Source organism: Sorex araneus, chromosome 3 (genome assembly GCF_027595985.1).
Source record: "Sorex araneus isolate mSorAra2 chromosome 3, mSorAra2.pri, whole genome shotgun sequence".
In the NCBI taxonomy this organism is placed as follows: Eukaryota; Metazoa; Chordata; class Mammalia; order Eulipotyphla; family Soricidae; genus Sorex; species Sorex araneus.
The window spans coordinates 228,367,143-228,394,409 of NC_073304.1; the positions used below are offsets into that span (position 1 = coordinate 228,367,143).

General features: G+C 53.6%; 1 protein-coding gene across 3 annotated transcripts in view; it reads left to right on the forward strand.

The window, feature by feature from the left end:
• Positions 1-26,001, forward strand: part of CEP112 (centrosomal protein 112) — a 463,550-nt gene extending 437,549 nt beyond the window's left edge. For 2 of the 3 annotated variants that reach the window (XM_055130431.1, XM_055130433.1), the window contains 3 exons: positions 19,204-19,305; positions 24,162-24,226; positions 25,470-26,001. In XM_055130431.1, coding sequence (XP_054986406.1) covers positions 19,204-19,305; positions 24,162-24,226; positions 25,470-25,473 — 171 coding nt within the window. In that variant the 3' untranslated portion in view covers positions 25,474-26,001. Of the gene's footprint in view, positions 1-19,203; positions 19,306-24,161; positions 24,231-25,469 lie in introns of those variants that run through there. The other variant, XM_055130432.1, reaches the window with a different exon arrangement.
• The last annotated feature ends 1,266 nt before the right edge of the window (positions 26,002-27,267 follow it).

A 27,267-nucleotide genomic window follows, 5' to 3' on the forward strand; every position in this document is an offset into this window, starting at 1 on the left:
ACCTCCGTCGTCAGCTCCCTGCCCTCAGCTTCTGCCCACTGGACCTTCCTTGCCCTCAGGACTATCCTTGAGGTCCTGCGTCCTCTCCCCTCTTCTGTGGACATTATAGATTCGGATCACAAGGTCTTTGAACCACTTGGAGTTGACTTCGGTTGTAAAGTGTGAGATAATAATTGGTCCAGCTTTAATTTCTTACAAGTGTTGATCCCGTTCTCCCAACATTTGTTGAAGAGGCTGTCTTTATTCCATTTCATGCTCTCAGCTAAATGTCAAAAATTAACTGGCTGTATATATAGGGCTTTGTCCTTGGATATTCTATTCTGACCCTGTGGTCAGGGAGTCTTTATTTGTTCCAGCACCACGCTGTTTGGATCAGTATGGCTCTCCAGCATAGCTTCAAGTTAAGTGATGACGTGCCTCCCAGTTTCTTATTTTTCAGTATGTTTTTGGCTGTTTCGGGGTCTTTTATGATTCCATGCAAACTTTATAATTGACTGTTCTGAATCCTTGAGAAATATCGGTCTGAAGTGGCATAGGAATTGCATTGACTCTACATAGTAGTTTAGGTAGGCTGCTCACTTTGGCAGTATTAGTTCATCCGATCCATGAGTATGGCATGTTTTTCCATTTCCTTAAGGTCTTCTTCAATTTCTTAAGTGCTTTGAAGTTTTCATGGCATATGGTTCTCACCTCTTTTGTTAAGTTGATTTTAGGTACTACTTCGACACCATGTACGTCATCATGTCATCTGCAAACAGGGATAATTTGACATCCCCTTTTCTAATTGGGATCCCTCAGGTTTCCTTTTCTTGGCTGGTTGAGGTTGCTGTGGCTCCTAACGCAATGTTGAATAAGAGCGGAGACTAGTGCCTGATCTCGGCGGGCATGCTTTCAGTGTTTCACCGTGAAGAATAATACTGGTGGGGTCAGAGTGATGATGCAGTGGGCAGGGCCTTTCCCTTGCACGCAGCTGGCCCCAGGTTCGATTCCTGGCATCCCAGGTGGTCTCCCAGCACCGCTGGGAGTAATTCCTGAGTACAAAGCCAGGAGTAACCCCTGAGCATCGCCAAGTGTGACCCCAAAAACCAAAATCTAATATTTTTTTTTTTAATGATACTGTGTCTGGGCTTTGTATAGGTCGCGGTTACTGTCTCGGGGCAGGCTCCTTCCACTCCCCTTTCACGGAGGGTTTGGATCGTGAGTCGGTGTTCCTCTTTCAGCTTTTCTAACTCCAGGAATGTGCCTCCCCGGAAGCCTCTGGCTTCCTCTGGCCTTGTGCTACTGAGTTCTGTAGACCTTAGCCCTCGGCCACACACAGGCGGCAGATCCTGGAGTCCAGTCACAGCTATGAAAAGACAGGCCCGCGGGGGACTGAGGGTGTGTGTCTGTCTGTCTGCCTCTGTGTGTACGTGCATGTGTGTGTGCATGCATGTGTGTGCACACGTGCGTGTGTGTATGTGCATGTGTGTGCATACATACATGTGTGTATGTGTATATGTGCATGTATGCATGTGTGTGCATGTGTGTACGTGTGTGCATGTGCATATGTTTGTACACGCATGTGTGTATACGCACATGCATATGTGCATTGTGTGCGTACATGCATGTGTGTACATGCATGCATATGTGAATGTGTGTGTGCATGTGTGTGCGTACATGCATGTGTGTATGTGTGCATGCATATGTGCATGTGTGTGCGTATATGCATGTGTATGCATATGTGTGCATGCATGTGTGTACATGCATGTGTGTACGTGTGCATATGTGCATGCATGTGTGTGCGTACATGCATGTGTGTGCGTACATGCATGTGTGTATGTGCATATGTGCGTGCATGCATGTGTGTGTGTGTTGGAGGGGGACCACACATCCCTGACCCGATGCATGCTGTGTCATGATGACTCACCCTCCCTGGTGGGCAGAACACCCCAGGGAGCACTGAGGGCAGAGTGGAGCCCTGCAGGAGCATGTTTGTAGAGGCTGTCTGACCAGCTGAAAGGTAGCAGCTGGCGCTGAAACCACCTCTTAGGGACAAGAGATGGGGCAGCTTCCTCCGAGAAAGGGCGTGTTGGCCTGAAAGACAGAAGAGCAAGGGTGACCCCTTGTTTTGCACACAGCTGACCCAGGTTCGGTCCCCAGCATCCCACATGATCCCCTGAGCCCTGCCAGGAGTCATCCCTGAGCACAGAGCCAGGAGTAAGTCCTGAGCACCACCAGCTGTGGCCCCAACACACCACCAAAGGGGGAAAAGGGGGGCTCCTGGCTTTGCTGCCCTCTGAAAGGCCAGGGGAGCCTCTGGGACAGATCTCGGGGTTCGGGGCCAGGCGCAGGGCGGGGTGGAAAGCTGGCAGCCACGCTCCACGCTTGCAGGTTCCACACGTGACGTTTCCCCCACCCCCGTCCCCAACTTTTAAACCATCTTAAGCCAACTTCCGTTTTTGCGTAACAAAACATCGACGGCCTGAAATATAACTACCTAAAACCAACGAACCGCTGAGCGTGTTTCTTAATGAAGAAGACCCACGTGAGCACTGCTAGCATCGCATCTCCACGAGACTGTTCCGGGGCGGCGTTTTGGAGATTTGGAGGGGGGTAGGGTGGGGGTGGGGTGGCATGAGGACAGGGGAAGTGTCTCTCGGACTCAGCCCCTGAATCCCATGCTAGAGGCCGTAGGGAAAGAGAATGGACGGGTGGGGAGTTGGGGGTGTTTGTTGTTAAGGACGATGTCAGCAGTGGTTTTGTGGGTGCGGTGTTTGGGTTCAGCTGGTTTGAGGGGGAGAGGGGTGGGTGTTGCTTTCTAGTACCTGAGGGGAGGGTCTCTAGTCCCGGTCCACCATAGAGGAGATGGGGCTCGAGACCACCCTCCTCTCCCCCAGCACGTTCATTGCCCAGGCGGCCTCTGCGCCTTCTCATTCCCCATGCTTCTGCTCTGAGACCACCGTTGGTTGCCCCAAGCTTGTCCCGCCTCCTGCCTTCCAGGTTTAGGGGTTGGGGGTTGGGGCCCTGTCAGATCGGATCTTAAACACGCAGGCCGACTTGGTGGGTCAGTCCTTGTCCTAGACTTCAGATGCGGCCTAGGGGGTCACTGCAGTGCTCCAGAGAAGGTGGCAGCAGTCTCAGCGTGAGGACACAGAGGAAGTGTGGTCGGGACCCAGCCGTGGGCCAGCCCGTGTCCGCGCCCGCTGGGTCCTCCTGGGGCGACGTGGGTACAAAGCCAGATGTAAACTATTTTCCAAGTACTCCTCTGACTTCGCATTAAAGTTCCTTTGGGGGGCCGGAGCGATAGCACAGTGGGTAGGGCATTTGCCTTGCACACAGCCGACCCGGGTTCGATCCCCGGCATCCCATATGGTCCCCCCAAGCACCGCCAGGAGTAATTCCTGAGTGCAAAGCCAGGAATAACCCCTGAGCATCGCTGGGTGTGACCCAAAAAGAAAAAAAATAAATAAAGTTCCTTTGGACCAGATGCCAGTGCTTAAATGATACCCTAAAGGATCCAAAGAGAAGGAATTACTCATCACGTCTCGCTCATCGAGGAGCCAAAACGAAGGGGGAAGGAAGTACAGAGAGCCCAGATTACCTCGGCGCTGCCTTTGCCAGACTGGTGTGATGTGAAGTGAGTCTTGCCTCGCTTCGGAGAGCTCAGGAGTGAAGTTTCTTTAATGATCAAGATCAATTGAACTTCCTGTTATTTGTTTTTGGTGTTTTTTTTTTTAGCTTGGGGGTGCGGGGGGCAACTACTGTCATTCCTCTTGAAAGCCGTTTGGTTATATTCTGTGGAGATTGGGCAATGTTTGGTGCCAAGTGGCTTTCCCTTTTACTCACGCCCATTTACGTACTTGATGGCTTGATACCTCGGTCTTTGCCTTTCTTGCTCTGAGCGCCTGTGTCCGTTGCGTCACACAGGCCAGTTGCGGAAATCCTTTGTCTCGGTGGAAAGTTCTTGACCGTGGGTTTCCCCGAGCGTTTCAGTATTTCACCAGTCACCATGCCACCGTGCCACCCTTCCCAGGGCTGGGGCCAGGCCCGCCTCCATCCAGGCTGCCGATGGAGAAGGTTCTTTGAGCTCAGAGAACATGTATTTGTATTCATTCAAACCTCTCAAAATAGACTGTGTGTGTGTGTGTGTGTGTATGTGTGTGTGTTTGCGTGTGCAGGCACATGTCGTGATTCTTGCATCATCCCATCCCTAACAGCAAACATGTTTGGAAGAAGGAAGCAGGGGGTCGAAGGCAGCTCAGGCTGGGGTCTGGCCCAAACGGCCCAGTAGCATAGGAAGCTAGACGGGGCCGACACGCAGGGGCCCAAGAGAGCCCGTTTCCTTGGAAGGCCGTGACTCTGTGTGGCCGTAGCCGGGATGTGGCAGACGGGAAGGAGAGTGGCCAGAGAGGTGGGCTGCCGCCCAGGGTGGGTGCCAAGGTCAGTGTCCAGGCAGCCGGTCTGCTCCGTGGACTGTTCCTGTGAGTTATGCCCACCACGTCCCCAGTGGCTGGTGGACTGGGTCAGCAGCTCCTAGGAGGCCGTGTGTGCATGTGTGTGTGCATGTGTGTGTGCATACATGTGTGTGCGTACATGCATGTATGTACGTGCATGTGTGCATACGTGCATGCATGTGTGTCTCTCGGATCCTGCCAAGGGTCCATGAAAAGAGCTGATTGAAATTCAGACTGGTTCAAACAATCAAAATGCGGGCGTCATGTAGCACCGTAGCACTGTCGTCCCATTGCTCATCAATCTGCTCGAGCGGGCACCAGTAACGTGTCCATTGTGAGACTTGTTGTCACTGTTTAATTGAGAAGGAATATAGACTTCACCAGGGGGCTGAATTACGGCCAAAATGGCCAGCTCCTTCTTCTCTCTCCGTTTTCATGCTTGTCCCTAGTTTTGACCCAATTCTCGGTGATTCGCCCTCTCTGTCTACACGGGCTGAAGCCATCGCACAGCGGGTAGGGCATTTGCCTTGCACGTGGCCGACCCGGGTTCGATTCCTCCACCCCTCTCGGAGAACCCGGCAAGCTACCGAGAGTATCCCGCCCGCACGGCAGAGCCTGGCAAGCTCCCCGTGGCGTATTCGATATGCCAAAAACAGTCACAACAAGTCTCACAGTGGAGACATGACTGGTGCCCGCTCGAGCAAATCGATGAACAACGGGACAACAGTGCTACAGTGCTACAGTCTACAGGGCTGACTGGCAGTTCTGGCTCTGGGTCCCCCGGGGCCCGGTGTGCAGGGGGGAGAGGGTGCCTTTCCACCAACACCCGCTGATGCCCGGGGCTCCCTGTCTCGGGCCCAGAATCTCACGTAGCAGGAAACTGGCACCGGGCAGGTGAGAGGCCAGGCTTGGGCCTGTGAACTGGGCTCGTGAAGCTGCCTCCAACCTGAGGGCATCTGGGTGTGGGTCGGCAGCAGGAGGCCAGTCCAGCAGTGTCCAGCTGCTGCAGAGGCAGCTGAGCGCAGATCTGGCCAGTGCGTGTACAGCAGAGGCCCGGGGCCCCGTGGGGAAGTGGCTGTGGGGGCTAGTGGAAGCTCTGAGCACAGCCAAGAAAAAATATATTTTTTTAATTCTTTTTTTTTTTTTTTTTTGCTTTTTGGGTCACACCTGGTGATGCACAGGGGTTACTCCTGGCTCTGCACTCAGGAATTACTCCTGGCGGTGCTCAGGGGACCATATGGGATGCTGGGAATCGAACCAGGGTCGGCCGCGTGCAAGGCAAACGCCCTACCCGCTATGCTATCGCTCCGGCCCCTATTTTTTTAATTCTTTCATTGGTTTGGATGTCAGGCCCAACGATGCTCAGGGATTGCCCCTGACTCCGCTCTCAGGAATCACCCCTGGCAGTGCTCGGGGGACTATCTAGGATGTCGGGGATTGAACCTGGGTCAGCAGCGTTCAAGGCAAATGCCCTCCCTACTGTCCTTTCCCTCCGGCCCCATAAAAATAAAAACATGTTTGAAAAAAAAGAAAAAGTGTGAGAGAGAAATGGGTACCCAAAAAAATGTATGCCCTCCAGTTTTGGGGTGCAGGATGGTAGGAAGGAGGGACGCGGTCTGTCTCAAAGCAGCCCGATCCAGCAGGGACGGACCAACAGACCCGGCTCCACCATCCCGTTGGCTTGGCACTGGATCAGTTCAGAAGGTTGTTCCAGAATCCTCCATGGTCTGCATCTGCCCCCAGACCAACCCCCAGCCCCTGACCCTTGGGCTCCTGCCCCCGCCTTGCCGCCAACTCTCGCGACCCGGAAGCGTAGCTGAGGCCCACCCAGAGATTCAGTTCCAACAAATCCCAGGGGGATCTTTGGAAAACTCCCTTCCCATCGGCTCCTTCCTTGGCTGGAGACATCAAAAATACCGATTCGCCCGAGTTGACGGGTCAGCCCACCCCCCGTCTCCACCACCACCGCACAGGGCAGAGATCACGGAGCCTCCCTCAGCGCTGGACGCAGCCGCCCGATCTGTGGGTCTTAAATCTTCCAAAGGCCAGGAGGAAGCAAGATTAATTTTTCTCAAAGAAAAGCTTTGAGGGGGGAAAAAAAGAAGAAGAAGAAGAAGATGCTCTCAAAGAAAATCCTTAAGAAAGAGATTTTCTCCAAGCGGGAGGATGGGGATTGAAGAGAAAGTTAGCATAAAGCGAGATAAAACAGTATCTTGATCCCCCAAATCTCAGACTCTCTGCTGCCAACTCCAGTTTTAAGTGCACGTGCCAGATCAAGCGAGGGAGCGGAAGGGCTGTGGGGGCCTCAGCTCTCACGTGCCCGCGCTGCACCGAAATACGCTTCTCACGGCCCCATCGCGGCGAGGAGAGCAAGAGCAGCAATCAAGAATTCTGTCGGACCTCCTAACCTGTTTTCCCTGGCCGTGGATATTAGTCTTCTACTAATATATATATGTATATATAGAGCATGTATATATGTATATATAGAGCACTGTCATCCCGTTGTTCATCGATTTGCTCGAGCGGCACCAGTAATGTCTCCATTGTGAGACTTGTTGTGACTGTTTTTGGCATATCGAATATGCCACGGGGAGCTTGCCAGGCTCTGCCGTGCGGGCGGGATACTCTCGGTAGCTTGCCGGGCTCTCCGAGAGGGACGGAGGAATCGAACCCAGGTCGTTGGCCGCGTGCAAGGCAAATGCCCTACCGCTGTGCTATCGCTCCAGCAGCTTGTATTAACAACCAGGAGATTGCAATTGCAGTGTTGTGTGTGTATATATATATATATACATATATATGTATATACGTACATATGCATGTGTGTATATATATATATATCGATTTGCTTATATATATATATATATATATATATATATAACCACAAGTGTATGTGGGGCTGAGGGTAGGTAAGATAGAGAAGAGACCGGTGTGACAATAATAACTGGGAATGATCACGCTGGACAAGAACTGAGTGTTGAACATAGGTAAAGAGATATTCTTGATAACCTTTCTGTATCAATATTGCAAACCATAATGCCCAAAAGGAGGGCAGGGAGAGAGAAGAAGAAGAGGAGGAGGAAGAGGAGGAGGAGATGGAGGAAGGGGGTGAGGAGGAGGAGGAGGAGGGGGAGGAGGAGGAGGAGGAGGAGGAGGAGGAGGAGGAGGAGGAGGAGAGAAAAGAAAGAAAAAGAAAAAGGAAAAAAAAGGCAGGGGGTGGGCTGATGGGAGGGAACCTGGGGTCACTGGTCGAGTGCTGGTAATGTACACTGGTGGAGGGATGGTGTTGGAACACTTTATGACCGAAATCCAATCATGAACAGCTTTGTAAGGGTCTGCCTCACAATGATTCAATTAAAAAGTGAAAAAAAACATAAAGACAACAGATTTGTAAATTGTATTTTTTTTTAATTCTATCAGACTGAGGAAAGATGCTTTTCCGTAGGACTCTGCTGATAAGTGAGGCCGGGGAGGGGACCGGGCGATCAGACAGCAGGTACGGGCCTTGTCTTGCATCTGCAAACCGACCTGGGTTTGCTGCCGGCCACCCACGTGGCCCTCTGAGCCCCGCCAGGTGTGCGAGAGCCAGGAGTAAGCCCTGAGCACTGCTGGGAATGGTGCAAAAGAAAACTCAAAATTAAAAAAAAAATAGTGTGTATTGGAAACCTTCCTCCCAGTGCATTTCACCTTGACTAAACATGAATGTCCTGGGTTCCGGCATCAGCACACAAAGATGTCAGACGGCTTTTTGGGTGATGGGTTGATTTCGGCTTAACCTTACACGGTTTTCTCTGACGCTGAAATAAACTATAGAGACATCCCGGCACGGGCTCTTGAACCCCAGGCCCCAGCCTGGTGGGAAATGTTTTCCCTTGAATTTTTTGACTCTCGGCCTGGAATTCTTTTTAGCCATCACCAGACTCTGTTTCTAGATTTCAGTACTTTTTTCTTTTTTAATATTAAAGAAATGTCTTCAACTGGGAGAACAAAATCTCCCTGCTCTTTCTTTGACCTTTGTTGGTTTGATAGGTTTGTTAAAAAAATAAAATAAAGGGCTGGAGCGATAGCACAGCGGGTAGGGTGTTTGCCTTGCACGCGGCCGACCTGGGTTCGATTCCCAGCATCCCATATGGTCCCCTGAGCACCGCCAGGGGTAATTCCTGAGTGCACAGCCAGGAGTGACCCCTGTGCATCGCCGGGTGTGACCCAAAGAGCAAAAAATTAGTTAATTAATTAACTAATTAATTGAATAAAAAGATCTGGGTCACAGTTTTCTAAAGAATAAACCCACACATCCCTGGAAGAGCCCTTTAGCGAAAATCAGAATGAAGAGAAGATCAGCAGAGGAAGGGGGGTCTTTGCCCCCTCCCACACATGGTTGCCTTCCCCAACGGGGTCTTGCAGTGACCTTGGCTCCAAGTCTAGAACAACATCATTAAGTTTGGGGGGTTTTGTTTTGGTTTGGTTTTGGTTTTGAGGGGCGCGTACCTGGCAGTGTTCAGGGCTTACTCCTGCTTCTAACTCAGGGATCACTCCGAGTGGCCTTGGGGGACCACATAGGATGCTAAGGATCAAACCCAGGTGGACTGCCTGTAAGGCAAGCGCCCTACTTGCTGTACTCTGGCTCCAGATCCCAACATCCTTAAATTTTTTTAAAAAAATACATTAATGGGGGCCAGAGCGATAGCACAGCGGGTAGGGCGTTCGCCTTGCACGCGGCCGACCCGGGTTCGATTCCCGGCATCCCATAAGGTCCCCCAAGCACAGCCAGGAGTAATTCCTGAGTGCAAAGCCAGGAGTAACCCCTGAGCATCGCTGGGTGTGACCCAAAAAGAAAAAAAAACATTAATGGATTCTATTCCTAACAGAAATTTCATATTCATGACCAGTTTGTCTGATTTGTAAGACTGGGAAGTGCCCTCCCTCCCCATCTCTCTTTTTTTTTTTTTTTTTTTTTTTTTTTTTTGCTTTTCGGGTCACACCTGGCGATGCACAAGGGTCACTCCTGGCTCTGCACTCAGGAATTACCCCTGGCCGTGCTCAGGGGACCATATGGGATGCTGGGAACCGAACCCGGGTCGGCCGCGTGCAAGGCAAACGCCCTACCCGCTGTGCTATCTCTCCAGCCCCTCCCCATCTCTCTTAAAGGACCCTGCCTCCCTGCCACCCTGCCAGCCAGCCCCTTCTCACACGGACGCCAGCACACCTTCGCAAGGTTGGCCCAGCTGCCTCGAAGTTGGCAAAAACAGTCCATAGGGTTTTTTACAATGTTTTCAAACTTCAAAGAAGCTATGGTGTGATCTCAGTGACTTTTAAACTAGCATTGATCTCCGATAATACTCAGGAAACCTCCCATCGGGGTCTACGGAGAAAGCAGGGGAAGACAGATGAATAGTACGGGGACGTGACCATGGGCTCAAAATCCTGGAGAACCCAGGGGCCAGGAGACCCAGGCATCAGCAGCGGAACTGTCCGTCAAAGGGATGCGGTCCAGGACATTCCACTGAGAACTGGCGGAGGTCCATGGGGAATTGACAGGCAGAAAGAAGGGTGCTCTAGGGGCCGGAGAGATAGTACAGTGGGTAGGGCATTTGCCTGGCACTCGGCTGACCCGCGTTTGATCCCCGGCATCCCATAGGGTCCCCCAAGCACAGCCAGGAGTAATTCCTGAGTGCAGAGCCAGGAGTAGCCCCTGAGCATCACTGGGTGTGACCCAAAAAGCGGTTGCCTTGCACACTAAATCAGCGCAGACAAATCTCTCGGTCCCTACCTGCCCCCAGGAGCACCTCCCTCTTCCTCTGGCCGCGTCTCTCCAGTCCTAGCACTCGTCGTCCGCCCAGGCCCGGGGGTGTGGGGGGGATGGCAGAGCTTCCCGTGGGACCCTCCGCTGCTGGCTCCTTCGCGTCACTTCCCGGCCCTCAGCATAGCCGCAGCCCCCCTCAGCCTAGAGCAGCCTCCCCCTCGTATGTGACCCCCCCATAACTTGAGTTCCTCCCCCCAGCATCTGACTTCACCCGTTAGCATCTGGCCTCCCTCTGTGGCATCTGACCTCTCCATAGTATTCTTCCTTTCCATAGCACTGGCCGTCCCATTGCCCTCATCACACACACACACACACACACACACACACACACACACACACACACACACACACTTCAGTCTTCTTTTCTTCCTCTTATTGGGACCTTGACCTTTGGCAATGGGCCCTTCCTCTTCAGCCGAAAAGAGCTTCTCCTGTCTCCCAGCAGAAGGAAATTCAGGCTCCAGGAAAAGTTAAAAAAAAAATCCCCCTGGCTTCCCCCAGGCATTGTCCCCAACCCCTTCCTGAAACATGTAAGGCGCCTGGACACAGTGCTCTCTTCCTTCTCTTTGAGACTGTACATCCACACCGTGTTCTCCAAAGTTCTTCATCATACACTTGTTTCGGGTATTCAGTGTCCCGAGACCAGCCCCACCTCCAGAGCGCCCTTCCCTCCGCCATTGTCCTAGTGTCCCACTCCCTGCCCCTCAAACACCCCCCACACACACACACAACACACACACACACACACACACACACACACACACACACTCCGCAGGCTCAAAATACTTTATTTTATATTGCTTTTTACAACAAAATGGTAAGAGGAAAAATTGTGGAAACTGTTTTATCACTGTGGGGGTTGTTCAAATCTGGGGCTGTTGTGTGCTGTGTCGTGGCTAGCTGAGCCTTCTGCGTCTTGGCGTTCACTTTCTGAGCTTAGTTAGCGTCTGTGCCACTTTCCCCATCCCGTCCGCCGTGGTCCTACTGGGCTGTCGGTACTGTAGAATTTGGAGGTGTCACTTGGCCACGTTGGCTGGAGCGATAGCACAGCAGTAGGGCATTCGCCTTTCACGTGGCCGACCCGAGTTCGATTCCTCTGCCCCTCTCGGAGAGCCCGGCAAGCTACTGAGAGTATCACGCCCGCACGGCAGAGCCTGGCAAGCTCCCTGTGGCGTATTGGATATGCCAAAAACAGGAACAAGAAGTCTCACAATGAGAGACGTTACTGGTGCCCGCTCGAACAAATCGATGAGCAACGGGATGACAGTGACAGTGACTTGGCCACGTATGTGCCCTTGGGTTCCACCGACCTGGCATCTCTCCCGAGGCCAGCCGTGGAGCTGAACCGTGCACCCGGTGGCAGCTGTGTGATCTGGGCGTGACTGCTGGGGCTTCCAGCACCATGGGGGCCGGGGTAGGGGTGTGCAGAGGGGGCCCTGGGGGAGGCCGCCCACCCCCACCCTGAGAAAGCCCCCAGACTCTTCGCGCTGAGGACCGCTATCCCTGGGAGTTCTGCCGGCTTGGCGTCTCTTCAAAGATCAACCGTGACGCTGGGCGCTTCGCATGGGGGTGGCTGTGGGGTGTGGGTGCGGCTGCGGGGCCTCAGCCCACTCCCCTCCGGTGGTGGCCCACAGCGTTCAGCCCAAAGACCCGCTAGGCGTGAGCTTCATCGGCTTGGCATCTCTTCCGAGATTATCTGTGAAGCCAGGTGGCGGCTGTGGGGTGTCCACGCCACTTCCTTCTAAAGGTGTGCGCCAGTCACAGCCCCTCTGGGACCCGGGCAAAGGTGTGTGCCAGTCACAGTCCCCTTAGGGCCCGGACTGCCCTTCGAGGTAGGAAGGAGGGTGTTGATAGCTAAGTACCAGGAACAACAATAGGAAGAAAAGGGTTGGACAGAGAAGCAAAGCTTGTCTACCCCAGGGTGAAAGGAGCTGAGATTTATTTTCGGGAAAGAAAAAGGAGAGGGTGGAAGAGAGAGAGAGAACAGGAGAGAGAGAGAGAGAAAAGAGAGGGAGAGAGGGAGAGAGAGAGGAGAGAGAGGGAGAGGGAGCAAGGGAGAGAGAGGAGAGGAAAGAGAGACAAGAGAGGGGAGAGAGAGAGAAAGAGAGGGAGAGAGAGGGGGAGAGAGGGAGAGAGAGGGAGAGAGAGAGGGAGAGAGGGAGAGGGATAGGGAGAGAGAGGAGAGAGAAGAGAGAGCGAGAGAGAGAGAGAGAGACAAGAAAGGGGGGAGAGAGAGAGAGAAAGAGAGGGAGAGAGAGGGAGAGAGAGAGAAGAGAGCGAGAGAGAGACAAGAAAGGGGGGAGAGAGAAGGAGAGAGAGGGAGAAAGAGAGGGAGAGAGAGAAAGAGAGAGGGAGAGAGAGAAAGAGAGAGAGAGGGAGAGAGAGAGAGAGAGAGAGAGGGAGAGGAAGGCGTGTGTGAGTCATTCCACATCCCCACCCTGGGAAAAAGTGCGCCCGTGAGTCAGGGGGAAGAAATGTCCAGGCGAGCGCTGAGCCGGGATAAGATCACTTTTGATCTCAGCGGCCCCGTGCGCCCTGGTGTTTACCTCCGATTTTCTCAGCTTTGAAGCTGCCTGCTTATTCACAGCCCCGGTGCTGATTAAGGCCGCGGCAGCGCCGTGGGGAGGGCTTTGTGAGGAGTTTACCCGGGGCTTTCTGAAGATCCTCTCATCTTAAGACAAAGCCTGGCTTCACACCACGCGGGGTGCGCCGAGGTTTCGCTCAACCCATTCACCCAGCAAAGATTGATTGGGACCCCCGCCCCCCACCCCCACATGCCAGGCAGCGGGCTGGGGCCTCAAGGATCAACACGCCAAGCGCAGGGCCGGCCTCTTACAGCTCGTCACAGTCTTCTGCAGGGGGCAGCCCAACTTTCCAGAAGGAGTCACTGTGTTAGCTCTTGCGGGCCAGGTCCGTGTTTTTGCTTGTTTGTTTGTTTGTTTGGGCCACAGACCTCTTAAGAAACAGCATACAAGTAGATGGTCATGGAGAGTGTCATGCTAAGTGAAATGAGTCAGAAAGAGAGGACAGGGGCTGGAGTAGATAGCACAGCGGATGGGGCGTTTGCCTTGCACGAGGCCGACCAGGGTTCGATTCCCAGCATCCCGTATGGTTCCCTGAGCACCGCCAGGCGTAATTCCTGAGTGCAGAGATAACCCCTGAGCTTCGCCGGGTGTGAGCCAAAAGCAAAACAAAAAAGAGAGAGTGACAGACAGACAGTGACTTCACTCGTTTGTAGAATATAAAGTAACATGAGACTGACACCTAAGGACAGTAGAGATAAGGGCCAGGAGGGCCGCCCCACGGTTTGGAAGCCGGCCTCACGTGCTGGGGGGAAAGGCAGTTGGGATGGGGAAGGGACCACTAACTAGGTGATGGTTGGAGGGATCGCTCAGGATGGGAGATGTGTGCTGAGAGCAGACTAAGGACCAAACGTGATGGCCTCTGAGTACCCGTATTGCAAACCATAACGCCCATAAGTAGAGAGTGATGAGGAATGTAGCTGCCACAGAGGCAGGAGGTGGGATGGGGTGGGGTGGGGTGGGGTGGGGGTGGCGGAAGGGATACTGGGAACATTGGTGGTGAGAAATGTGCACTGGTGGAGGGATGGGTGCTGCATCATTGTGTGACTGAAGCAAAATCACGAAAGTTTGTAACTGTATCTCATGGTGATTCAATAAATGAAAAGAGAAAAAAGAAAAGAAGAGGAAAGGAGGGTAGAGGAGGGAGGGGAGGGGAGGGGAGGAGAGGAGAGGAGAGGAGAGGAGACGAATCCAGAGAGATTAGGACCAGCCTCACATCTTCCCTACCCCACCCCTGTATTTCTGGCCAGTGGAGGTCCAGCTGGATAGAGGAGGGTGGGAGGGGGGGTTTGTTTGGGCGACATTCAGCTGTGCTCGGGGCTTTTTCCTGGCTCAGGAATCACTCCTGGCGGGCCTCAGCGGACCATCTGGGGCACCAGGAATCGAACCCCATTGCCTTGCATATAAGGCAAGTACTCTGCCCTGCTGTACTACCTCTTGGCGCCTCGCTGGAGTTTGGGAACTGAGAGCCTTCCCTTAAATCACTCAACATGGAGAACGGTTTCCTCTCTGTGAGCTCCAGCCGCCAGCAGGGGGGGGGAGTCCCTGTTGCACCCCAACCAGTGGCAGGAACCCAAGAAAGAATCCACCCAGAACCAGGCACTGCGGCTTCTCCATTGCTGCTCCTCCATTGTCATTATGAAACGCTCACTCGGGGACTGGAGAGATGGTGCGGTGGGTAGGGCGCTCGCTTTACTCACGGCCCACCCGGGTTTGGTCCCCAACACCCCCGAGCCCACCAGGAATGATCTCTGAGCGTAGAGCCAAAATAAACCCTGAGCACTACCAAGTGTGGCAAAAAAAAATTAATTTTGATAAACTGTGTACTTATGTGCTATTAGTCAACATTATTCAGATGATTGGGCTGGAGTGATAGTGCAGCAGGTAGGATGTTCGCTTTGCATGCGGCTGACCCAGGTTCAATTCCTCCGCCTCTCTCGGAGAGCCCGGCAAGCTACCGAGAGTATCTCGCCCACATGGCAGAGCCTGGCAAGCACCCCGTGGTGTATTGGATATGCCAAAAACTAACAAACAATTCTCACAATGGAGAGAGATTGTTACTGGTGCCCGCTCGAGCAAATCGGTGAGCAACGGGATGACAGTGACAGTGGCAGTGATTTGGATGATTCTATGCATCTTGCCTTTACATTGATTGGTTTTGTTTGTTTGTTTGCTTGCTTGCTTTTTGGGTCACACCTGGCATTGCACAGGGGTTACTCCTGACTCTGCACTCTGGAATTACTCCTGGCGGTGCTCGGGGGACCATATGGAATGCTGGGAGTTGAACCCGGGTTGGCAGCATGCAAGGCAAACGCCCTACCCACTATGCTATCGCTCCAGCCCCTACATTGATTCTTTTTTTTCTCCATTTTCTTTTATTGGTGAATCACCGTGAGGGTAGTTACGGATTTACATATTTCCGTGCTTGTGTTTGTGTGTGTGTTTCAGTCATACAATGCTCGAGCACCCGCCCTACATTGATTCTTTAATTCGTCTTATAAATGAATATAAAATTTAAACTCTCAACCTATGAGAAAGTACGGAGAACTCTACCACGCTGAACTTAAGTATGCCGTTGCTAAAGTGGGTGAGTGGAGGTCCGAGTAATAGTACAGCAGGTGTGGCATTTGCGCCTGGCACGCTGCCAGCCGGGATTCCAATCCCTGGCATCCTCCGTGGTCTCCTGAGCACCACCAGGAGTAATGTCTGAGTACAAAGCCAAGAGTAACTCCAGAGCACTGCTGAGTATGCCCTCTCCCCAACCCCCCAAAAAGGGGGTGGTTTTTCAAAGGAGCAATAACTGGGTGGATTTCTGGAAGATCAGTCATCGCTGTGCAGCCCCCCTCCCCCTCCCCACCTGAGGGTCATGTACGTGCTCCAGCTGGTTGGTTCCGGTGAGATCATTTTCCTGCTGGGAGGAATCAGCTCTGCACTTGGAACGATTATCCCAGCGACAGCAGCACAGGGCGGCTAGGACATGCGCTTGAGAGTTTGCCGGAGATCAAATCAGGGCTCACCTCAGCAGGTTGTCAGAAGGATCAAACATTTACGCACACGTCGAGTATCACCTGGCGCGTGAGAAGTGCTCGGTAAATGTTTGCGAACATTTAAATGGTGCTACTAAGGTTAAGTAGTAACATGACCTCATACGGAGAGCGAAAGGAATGGGCTCAAGTTTTCCACGGCTTTTCTACGGTTAACAGGAAGGGCCCGAGAGCCGGTACCGTGAGAAGACACCTGCCTTGGCACACACCGCTGACCCTGAATCAGTTCTTAGCGCTACGCATGGTGGGTCGCCCCATCCCCACCAGGAGGGAGCCCTGACGACAGAGCCTGGAGTAAATCCTGAGCACAGCTATGACCCAAAAATATATTTTTTTTAAAAAAAAGAGGATTTTGTTTTCCTCAAGTCAAAATCTGGGATCCCCGGTGCAGGATTGTAATATATTCCTGACAGCCTCTCAGTCATAGGCAAGGTCATTTTAGAAGCTCAGGAGCAACCTTATTTTTCTTTTTTGGGTCACACCTGGCGATGCACAGGGGTCACTCCTGGCTCATGCACTCAGGAATTACTCCTGGTGGTGCTCAGGGGACCATATGGGATGCTGGGAATCGAACCCGGGTCGGCCTCGTGCAAGGCAAACGCCCTCCCCGCTGTGTTATCGCTCCAGCCCCTCAGGAGCAATTTTTAACCTCACTCGGGATCACCCATCTACGAGAACAAAGAAGGAGGAGACAGGGCGCATCCTGCCTGGATCCTCCGTCAGAGTTGGGACATGTCTCCTGCCGAATTCCAGGAGTGATGGAAGGAAGGGGTCAGGGGCAGTCAACCAGCAAATGGCTCACGCAGTTTTCTGCAGCAGGTGTGAAAAGTGGAGTCAGACAAGCAAGAGAAACTGTGAGTCTTCCCCAAAGGGCTCTCGGGGTTGACGTGACCCCTGTCAAGTACTTGAACACCAGGAAACCTAGTCAGAGCCCAGCTTCCTCCCCGCTCAGGCCCACACCACAGCAAATCATTACATCGGTTCCATCAAGTCAAATTAAAAAAAAATTTTTTTTAACTTTTTTGGGGGCCAAACCTGGTGCTCAGGGCTTAACTCAGGTTCTGTGCTCAGGGTCTCTCCTGGCAGGGTTCATCCCTATGGGTGCCAGGTTGAACCTAGGTCAGTTGTGTGCAAGGCAAGTGCCCCACCCACTATATACCCTCTCGGACCCCACGTTAAAATTTTTAAGTAGGAGAATACCCTTGCTTGATTAAGAGAGAAAGAAGGAATGTAAATAACAAGGAACAAAACACCTGTTAATTCAGAAATTACCCAAGAAATAAGGGCAGGGTTCAGACAGACTTCAGTTCTTGATGACAAACAGTTCTCCACAAGACCTAATTATCTGCAAATTCTTTGATAATTCTCTCTTTCAAGGAAAAAGGCGGGGGGGAATCAAAAAGAACAAAGGACTGTATTTACCAGTGGTAGGACATTAGACAGAGTTGAAATTCGATCTGTTAGCATTTTGAAATCAGGGCCGACAGACCAAAAGATGGCAGAGATTGAAATTCCATTCAAAGAAACAAAAACAGGAAAATAATAACAGCCAAGGAAACGGAGTGACCAGACCAGAGGAAATCAGAATTGAAATGGAAGTGTGTATAATAGTGATGAGGAAAATCTCCACGACAGTCGGAGCAACACAGGCAAATTGAGAAAATTGTCATGATGGAAAATCACTAAAGAAGAATCAACATAGGCAGAGTCCGTGTTCCTGAAGAAAGGAGCAGAACAGTCTTATATAATATGAACATCTCTAATGATCATACGAACCTTCAGACAGGAGAAATGTTCTTCAAAGAATCAAAAAAAAAAAGTGGGGGAGGCATCCACAACATCACAGGAAAGTGATCGGAATGATACGGCATATCCTAGTGAAGCTAAGAACCTGGGAAAAGGAAACGTCATGGACACCCTAGCAGAGAAAGTCACGTAAACCTAGGAAAAGATGAGCCCGTCACCAGACTCCCCCAGCACCGTGGAGGATGCCAGGAGCACTGGGGAGTGGACCCAGAGTTCTGGCAGAACCACCACTTTGCACATCTCCAGAGTCCAGCTCCTGGTATGGTCGACCCCGCATACTCATGGCATAGCTGCAAGGGGTTACTCCTAACTCTGCACTCAGGAATTACTCCTGGCGGTGCTTGGGGGGACCATCTAGGATGCTGGGAATCGAACCCGGGTGGGCCGCATGCAAGGCAAACGCCCTACCCGCTGTGCTATCGCTCCAGCCCCACGTGTGATGGTTTTTGAATTCCTACCGGCCAGGAGAGGAATGCAGGCACGGCTGCAGCCAGCCACCAAGGAAGACACGGTCAGTCACATTCCTTCCTCCTGCCTGGGCACACTCCTCCAAGGACACACCTCTCTGCCTTCCTCATGTGATTCTGTCGATCTCGTAGATGTGACAAGATCTCCACGTTCCTTGTCAGCTTTACAAGATCTACAGAAACTTGTTGCCTTTCTGGAACTCTACAAATCTCTACCTTGTCGATGTTCCCGGGCTGAGTGAACTGAGTCTCGGCTCTTCCCTAGGCCAGCCTCGTCCTGACCCTCTGTGAGTCAGCTCCGATGGTCTCCTGGAAGCAGAGGGAAACTCGGGGATAAAGACACACACATCTGCAGTTCCTGGGTTGGAACATGCCGGAACAGAGTGTGAATTTGCAGCGGCTAAGTCTGGGATCCTGTGAGGAGCTCAGAGGCACTGTGTTTCCCTCACCCCCAGAGACTTGCTATGAATTGTCCTCAGAGGGCTGGTGTTGCATGGCCATGAGCTGCATGGTGGCCCTCGGTCTGACCAAGGGCGGAGGGTTGGCGGAGCACACGCAGGCCTGAAGAGAAGGGGCAGGCCTAGGACCGCTCCAGTGCTCATTCGGAAGAAGTCGTTTCTCCTCAGAACTGTCTGTCTATCTGTCCCGGACTCACCGAGGAAGGTGCCTTTTCCAATTTGTGAGCATGTTTCTGTGGTGGGGAGATATAATTGTGGTGGGATTGGTGTTTGAAAATCAAAGGTAATGAAATACTGTGAACTACTTTATCACTGTATCACTGTCATCCCGTTGCTCATCGATTTGCTCGAGCAGTTTGAACGACTATGAAATAAAAAAATTATGAAAAAATAAAAAGAATATAAACAAAAGTTTGATTTGTTACACAAGAGAGAGAGAGAAAAAAATAAGCAAATTTCCTCTTTCTTCATCTTTATTCCTGGGTATCAGACCACACAGAACTCAGTCCCCTTGCACTAAAAACCGTACTGGAAGTTCTTGACTTCAAAAATCACTGTTTCCAGGACAAAGACAATAAAAGCTAAGCTTTCTTTCTCTCTCCTTTTGCTTCAGATAACCTACATACGACAAGAATATGAAACGAAGTTCAAAGGGCTGATGCCGGCCTCCCTGAGACAGGAGTTAGAAGACACCATCTCCTCCCTGAAGTCCCAGGTAACTGCGGGATCAGCCCATTTCTCTGGATTCTAACAGGAAACTTGCCTATGAGTTTGGTTGGAAGTTTCTCCCGGAAATTAATGTGATGGCAAACCCTAGTTGGTTCGGTGGAACAATTTTTTTTTAGGTCAGACCAGGTGATGCACAGGGGTTACTCCTGGCTCTGCACTCAGGAATTACTCCTGGTGGTGCTCTGGGAACCATATGGGATGCTGGGAATCGAACCCGGGTTGGCCGTATGCAAGGCAAACGCCCTACCCACTGTGCTATCGCTCCAGCCCCTTCTTTTTTTTAATATAGGAGTGGGCAGAGCGATAGCACAGCGGGTAGGGCATTTGCCTGACACATGGCCAACCCGGGTTCAATTCCTTCGCCCCTCTCGGAGAACCCAGCAAGCTACCAAGAGTATATCGCCCGCACGGCAGAGCCTGGCAAGCTCCCCGTGGCATATTCGATATGCCAAAAACAGTAACAACAAGTCTCACAATGGAGACGTTACTGGTGCCCGCTCGAGCAAATCAATGAGCAATGGGAGGACAGTGATGTGCTATATATTATAGGAGTACTGCTTTTTATTCAGCCATTGATTAGGCTGATTGAATCGGGCATGAACTCCACATTACTTTTTTTTCTTTTCACTTGAATCACCATGAGATACAGTTACAAAGCTTTCATGTTCAAGATTCAGCCGGGCAATGATCGAACAGCCATCCCTCCACCACTGCACACTCTCCACCACCAGTGTCCCCAGTATATCCTCCCTCCCAACCCATCCCAGTCCTCACCCTGCCTCATGGCAGGCAACTTTCCCAATACTCTCTCTCTACTTTTGGGCGTTACGTTCTGCTGGAATTGTCCCACCACCATTCAAGCCTGCCTGCCAGGGGCAGATGCTAGGCCATTTGTTGTCCGTTGCTCAGTTTGAATATCTTGGGTGCCGCAGCCGCGTGCTTCTAGATTGGAGTCCTAGATTGTAGATGGTCGGGTTCCACAGACATTTCCGTATGTCACTAATCCATTTTGGGGTTCAACTGGGCATCTCTGGGCCAGGGGCTGTTGGTGTGCTAAGATGGAGCCCGGAGGCACATTGTGGGGCTGACAGCCAGGCTGATGAGCGGGCAGGGAGCCGGGGAGGGACAGCCCAGCACCTCTGCCGCCGGGCGACATGGAGATTCAGTCCTGGAACCCGCATACCTGGGCCTTGCGTGTGGAAGCTCTTGGTCTCTGGGATTCCATCGGGAGTAGGCAGGGAGACTGCACCCGCTCCATCGGGGGTAGGTGGGGCAAATTTATGTCTGACTGTGGCATTATTTTACACAATTTTTCCTTCCAAATACAATAACTCTTCTTAAGAGTCTCTGGAAAACACCCGTGGGCTGGAGAAGACCGGCGGTGGCCAGCTGAATGTGTTTCCTGTGCACTGTCCCTTCCAGCCCCCCACTCTGACCTGGGCCGCCCACCCCTGCGGTGTCCCTAGGCCCGTGCTGAGGTGCTGAGCCAAGGAGGTGGCACGAGCTTAACTTACAGCTCTTTCTCTCTGGGGGACTTTCGAGGGCTCTTAGAGATGCAAAGGCGCATGTTCAAATCCAGGCAGAATGACGGGCAGCTCTGCAAACAGCTAGGGTCCATACACCTCACGGAAATGGATAGGTCTTGGTCTCGTTCATGAATTGAAAAAAAAGGTTGATTTGAAGGTAGATATTTCTTGGGGCTAGAGAGATGGGACAGTAGCACTTCCCTGACATCTCCCTGATCCTGGTCTGGTTCGAATCCCAGGGTCCCTTGAGCACTGCCAGAGGGTACCACTGAGCACTGAGCTAGGAGCAGTCTCTGAGCACCATTGAGTAGAGTCCCCAAACCAGATATATACATATATATTGTATATAGGCTGGAGCAATAGCACGGTGGGTAGGGCGTTTGCCTTGCACGCAGCCGACCCAGGTTCGATTCCTCCATCTCTCTCAGAGAGCCCGGCAAGCTACCAAAAGTATCTTGCCCGCAGGGCAGAGCCTGGCAAGCTCCCTGTGGTGTATTCGATATGCCAAAAACAGTAACAAGTCTCACAATGGACACGTTACTGGTGCCCGCTCGAGCAAATTGATGAACAACGGGACGACAGTGCTACAGTGCTACCATTATTATCATATATATTGTTTTAATTTTAAAAAATTTAGATGACTGCTTCTTTAAAACTCCCTGCTTAGGTTTTGTTCTATTTACATCTTAAAATACCTTTTATGTGTCGCAACATGTATTTTTTTTTTAACCATTGCTCGTTTTTTCAGACAGTGTTTGAACTCAGACTTGAGAAAGCTCCACGCAGTCCCACTTGTAACACACTTTGCAATTTCAGGCAAGCCCTTTCTTTCTGCACGTCCCCCGGAGAGAGTGCTGTGCGCCCTGGTGTCTGCTCCAGGGTGGGCATTCGGCAGCTGCCCTTGCAGAGGGGGCGAGCGGTGGGGCTTCATTCCGCCCGCAAGAGAGACCGGCCACGGGCCAGATGGCACGTGGAGCGCCCCGGAGTCATCCCTCTTACACGCCCCGCAGTAAAGGGTCTCCCCTCTGAAAACTGGGGTGCTCATTTGCCGTTGCTCCTAGAGGCTAAGCCAGATTGGCCGGGCTGCCTCTTTTAGTGCGGGAGATTGTCAGCATCGGAAGGGGCTCTCCTGGGGCACCTTTATAGGAATCGTTTTTTTTTTTTTTTTTTTGCTTTTTGGGTCACACCCAGCGATGCTCAGGGGTTACTCCTGGCTCTGCACTCAGGAATTACTCCTGGCGGTGCTTGGGGGACCATATGAGATGCCGGGGATCGAACCCGGGTCGGCCGTGTGCAAGGCAAACGCCCTACCCGCTGTGCTATCTCTCCGGCCCCCTAGGAATTGGGTTTTGTGGGCCAGTGCGACCGTACCCAGAGGGCGTGGCCAACCCCGGGTTTGATTTCCCAGCACCAGGTGTGGTCCCAGGAGACCCACCAGGAATGATCCCTGAGCACAGCCAGGTATGGCCCCTCCAAAGAAACAAACCAAAAATAAATTAATAATAATAATTATTATTATTAATTATTATTGTTAACAATAATAATAAAAGGAGCTATTTTTGTTTTGTTTTCAGGGAAAAAAAGAATGGCGGGAGGGAGGAGAGAGGGAAGGAGGAGGGTCAAGGGAAGAGAGAGGAAGCCGCTTCTGTTCTCACCTATCCTTTCATACCGTCCCTCTCATTCCTCTCATGCCATCCCAAAAGCCACCTCGACCTCCTACACGGGACGCTGGCCTGGAGAGGGCGGGCGGCCACCGGTGTGAGGGCCGGGGCGTCGGCAGCCGCTACCTGGAGGAACCCCGGGGCCCGAGAGCGAGCGGAGTCGGGTTGAAAGCGCAGGTGCCGTGTTTTCTCCACGCGGCTGGAATTCTGATTGCGGAGCTGGGCGGGGGGGAGGGGCGCTGAGTCCACGTGAGTGAGTGAGGTCTGCGTCTGCGGGAATGACCCAGTGTCCCCCCCCCCCCCCCGGGATCTGGGAGCTCTGGGCTACTGTGAACCCAGTCGGGGGGTGGGGAGGGGGGGCGGCAGAGGGGGCCTCTGGGCCGGGTCCCTGCGGACAGGACAGTGCGCCTCTTCCCTCCGTTTCCTCTCCCGCCCGCCCGCCAGCCCTTGCTCGCTCTCTCTCTCTTGCATAACTTCATTTTGGAACCAGCCGTTGCCATGGTTTCACTGCAGGCCAAAAAAAGGCAAGAGTAAACTGCTGGCAAGCCGTCAGCTCCTCCGACTCTTGCTTTGCGTTCAAGACACAGCAGAGAGCCAGAGAGAGACGATGACAGGGGGCTGGCAGGGGGGCGGGGGGCAAGGCACGTCCCTGGCATGCAGGCCAGCCGTGCTTAGCTCCCCGGCTCTGAGCACCAGCAGGAGGAATCCCTGAGCTCAGAGCCAGGAGTCACCCAGACCACCCACCCCGCAAAAGGAGACCGCGTCTACCTGCTCGCACCTGGTGGTGGGTACTTGGGATTCTCCACCTGATACACAGACAGCTTTAAGAGTACAAAGATTCTGGGGCTGGAGCCATGGCACAGCGGGGAGGGCGTTTGCCCTGCACGCGGCTGACCCGGGTTCGATCCCCAGCATCCCATAGGGTCCCCCCAGCACCACCAGGAGTAATTTCCTGAGTAACCCCCGAGCATCGCCGGGTGTGACCCAAAATGAAAAACAAACCCACAACATCCATAGTCTGTGTCTGTGGCCCCCAGGTGGCCCCGCAGTGGCCAAGGTCCCCAGAAGGCAGGCGTCCCTGGCGCAGCCACGCCCCGCGCCCTTCCCCAGAGAGAGAACTGGGGCAGCGGTGCCCAGTGACCATCTCCCTGCCCAGGAGCACGCAGAGTAGAGGCAAGATAGAAGGTGGAGCACGAAAGGCCGGGCAAGGAGCACTTCCGGCAGGCCCAGAGAGCAAGGGGCGGGCAGCGGGCGGCTGGCGGAGGGTGCAGGGGGAGCTGTGGAAAAGTTTTGCAGGGGTGAGGTAACGGTGGGTGGGAGTCAGGTAGCCAAGCAAGGGCCTGTGCCACGGGGCAGTCGGGTGGGAAGGAAGAGGGCATAGGAGGGGTGAGGGGGGTGGGGTGGGCACAGAGATCGGGGATCTCTCCTGGAGGTGCTCAGGGACCGTCTGAGGCGCTGGGGTTCAAACCCGGGCTGGCTGCGTGCCAGGCAAGCGCCCTACATGCTGTGCGTGTCTCTGTGGCCGAGGGTCAAGAGTCAGAAACGGCCTTGGGCCTGCCAGGAACCCTGGGGGTGCTGAACGGGGGGGGGGGGCACTCTCTGGGGGGCACTCTCTGGCCACGTCCGCCTCTCCTCACGCCGCGTGTCTCCTCCAGGTGAACTTCCTTCAGAAGCGAGCGTCCATCCTGCAGGAAGAGCTGACCACCTACCAAGGCGGGAGGTAAGGCCCCGGGCGGGATCGCTGCCCCCCTCGGACCCGGGTCGCCAGGTGCTCTAGGGAGAGATCCGGACGGAGCGTCAGTGTGCAGGGCGCGGGGGATGCTTTTTTAAAAAAAATTTTTTTTTGCTTTTTGGGTCACACCCGGCGATGCACAAGGGTTACTCCTGGCTCTGCACTCAGGAATCACCCCTGGCGGTGCTCAGGGGACCCTATGGGATGCTGGGAATCGAACCCGGGTCGGCCGTGTGCAAGGCAAACGCCCTCCCCTCTGTGCTATATCGCTCCAGCCCCTGCTTAGTTTATTTTTTATCAGTCCCTGACAAGCCCCCGCCCTGGAAATCAGTGCTCAGGATGGTCCGAGCAAAAGGGGAGACTCGGCCCCCCCCCACTGCAGGCCCCAGGCCAGGACCGGAAGGGGACACGCCCAGTCCCTCCCGGAAGACGCCAGGGGACACTCCGGGGCAGCTGCTGTCGTCCACCACCTGGAGGCCTGGCCAGACACCAGGGGAAATGGCTCGAGGGTGTCGCACTCCTCCCTGGGTCACCCGTGCCCCCGGCCTGTGAGGAGGCCCTTGCCGGGGTCCCCAGCACCCGCCCGACCCTCCTCATGGTGTCCTGCAGGGGTGCGGCCCTGCAGCCTTCAGCACAGACAGACGGAACCACAGCGGACAGGGAGAGGGAACCAGGGGGAAGGCGCTTGCCTTGCGTGCTGCCCACCCAAATTCCGCGATGCTGGACCTGCCTAGACTTCCCCCGGCAGCACCGGGAGTGACCTCAGCACAGAGCTAGGAGTGAGCCCTGAGCACCCGGGGTTGGGGGGGCAACCCCCCTCCCCCACGCACACAAAAGAAAAAAAAAAAGATGACACAGCTCTTGGGCCAGGGCGACGGATCGATTGATGGATCGTGCAGGCGGGAACACACTTGTCTCGCCCGCAGCCATCCCCGGCTCCACATCTGGTCCCCCTGAGCACCCCCGGCAGTGATCCCTGAGCACAGAGCCCGGAGTTACCCCCAGAGCACCGGAACTGCTCTTTCGGCCTTGAGCTCAAGGGGCCCGGCGTCCCCCTCTCCCACCGGCGGTGTGCTTGGCCCAGCTGGGACCCGAGCCCTGACTGAGGTGCCCCATGGACATCCGCCCCCCCCAGACACCCTTTCTGATCCCCCCCCTCTCTGAAACAGAGGGGAGTACCCATGAGCCCCCTGGGACTCCAGAGATAGTCACTGAGCTTGTTGGTCCCCAGATAACTGCACAGAGACGCGAGGAGGAACGCAAGCGCGGACAGACAGCAGAAGCTGACAGCAGCCGGCCTACCCCAGGCCTTCTTCCCACAGGTTTGAAGACGTGGGTGCTGTGAATTGTGAGATCACTGGCATTTCCTTACACAGATGTAATGAGGATCTTAAAAAAAAAAAAGAAAGAAAAAGAAAAAGATGTGTCACTCAGACACCAGTGGGGTGGCTTGATTTGTGTTGGCCTAAGTTATCTTGTTTTTAAAAAAAAAAAAAATAAGAAAAAGAACAACAAAACATTCCTTTATTTCTGATTTCCATTTTGTGTGCGTCTGAGTGTGTGCTGAGAAGCAGTGCTCGCTCGGGGAAAGGAATGCTTTTATTATTTTTTTTATGGCCTTGCTCCTGCTTCCGCAGAGAATTTGACGGGTTCGCAGACGCTCAAAAATCACGTTTGTAGTATCGTGTCGCCCATCGGAAGGTGTTTGTGTTGCTTTTGTGTTCACGTTATTAAAATGTCATTGTGTACTTATCAGTTTTATTTCTACGTTTTTATTGAGCACCTCGTTGGCTAAAAATGTATGGCATGGATGTGGTCACCTGCCCTAGAAAATACTAGCCACGTCGGCGAGTGTACCATGGGGGCAGTCATCTGAATGTCAGGTCAAAGGTGAAATCCATACATAGGGCAATTACTGAAAGGGTCACGTGGTCACCAGACACCAGTCCACAGACTTGTCACATTGGTCGCAGATCTGATTCTGAGACCCCAGAGGCAGGAAGTGTGAGAATTGTGTGCAGGTGCTGGTTTGATGGTGCCTCCCTCCTCTCTCTCTCTGTATGGTGGTGGTTTTAATCATGCGGATCACTTGACACTCCTTCAGAAAGCCTGGCAGGGGGTCGGGGGTGGGCAGAGAGAGAAGCCGGGGGTACCGTGCTTGTCTGCATCCCACCCACCCCCGCTCGAATCCCCCACACTGCATCTGATGTTCCCCCAAGCACCGCCAGGAACCACTTCTTGTTTGCTTGGTCTGGGTTTCGTTTGGGCCACGCCTGCAGGTACTCAGGGTTTACTCCTGGCCCTGCACTCAGAGATCATTCCTGGAGGGACCCTATGGGGGCCTGGGAGTCGAACCCGGATTGGCGGAATGCAAAGCAAGCGCCTGACCTGCTCTACCCCATCTCCCTGGCCCCCAGGGGTGGGGATCGAACCCAGGTTGACTGCAGCAAGGCAAGGACCCTCCCTGCTGTACTACGGCCCCAGCCCCAAGGAGTCACTTTGTGGGGGCTGGGGGGGACGGGGGTCATACTTGTCGATGCTGAGGTCTTCCTCCTGGCTCTGCACTCAGGAGTCACTCCTGGCAGTGCTCGGGGACCGTATGGGGTGCCGAGGGATCAAACCCACGCAAGGCAAGCACCCTCCCCGGGGGTCACTCTTGAGCACAGTAAACGGGAAAAGACCCTGAGCTCAGCCAGCCCCCGCCTCCCCGAATCATCCCACCCTCCTCCTTTCCACCCCCCACCCCTGCAAAAATCCAATAGGGGAGCTTCAGAGGCGCTTTGACCGGGTCCCCTCGTCCTGGGCTGGGAGCCGGACCTTGCTCCCATGAGGCAGATTCCAGGCCCCGCCCACGTGCCCCCCAGCCGCTCTGCTGATGGGTCCACCCTGGCTTGCAGGGGAAACTGTTCCTGGCGAGGAGACGCGTGCACGGCATCCCTTGACTGCAGGGCAGCTCGGGCACCAGCTCCCCGAGACACTCGCCGGAGAGCGGGGCCGTGGGCGGGGCCCCGGGCGTGTGGTTTACTGGA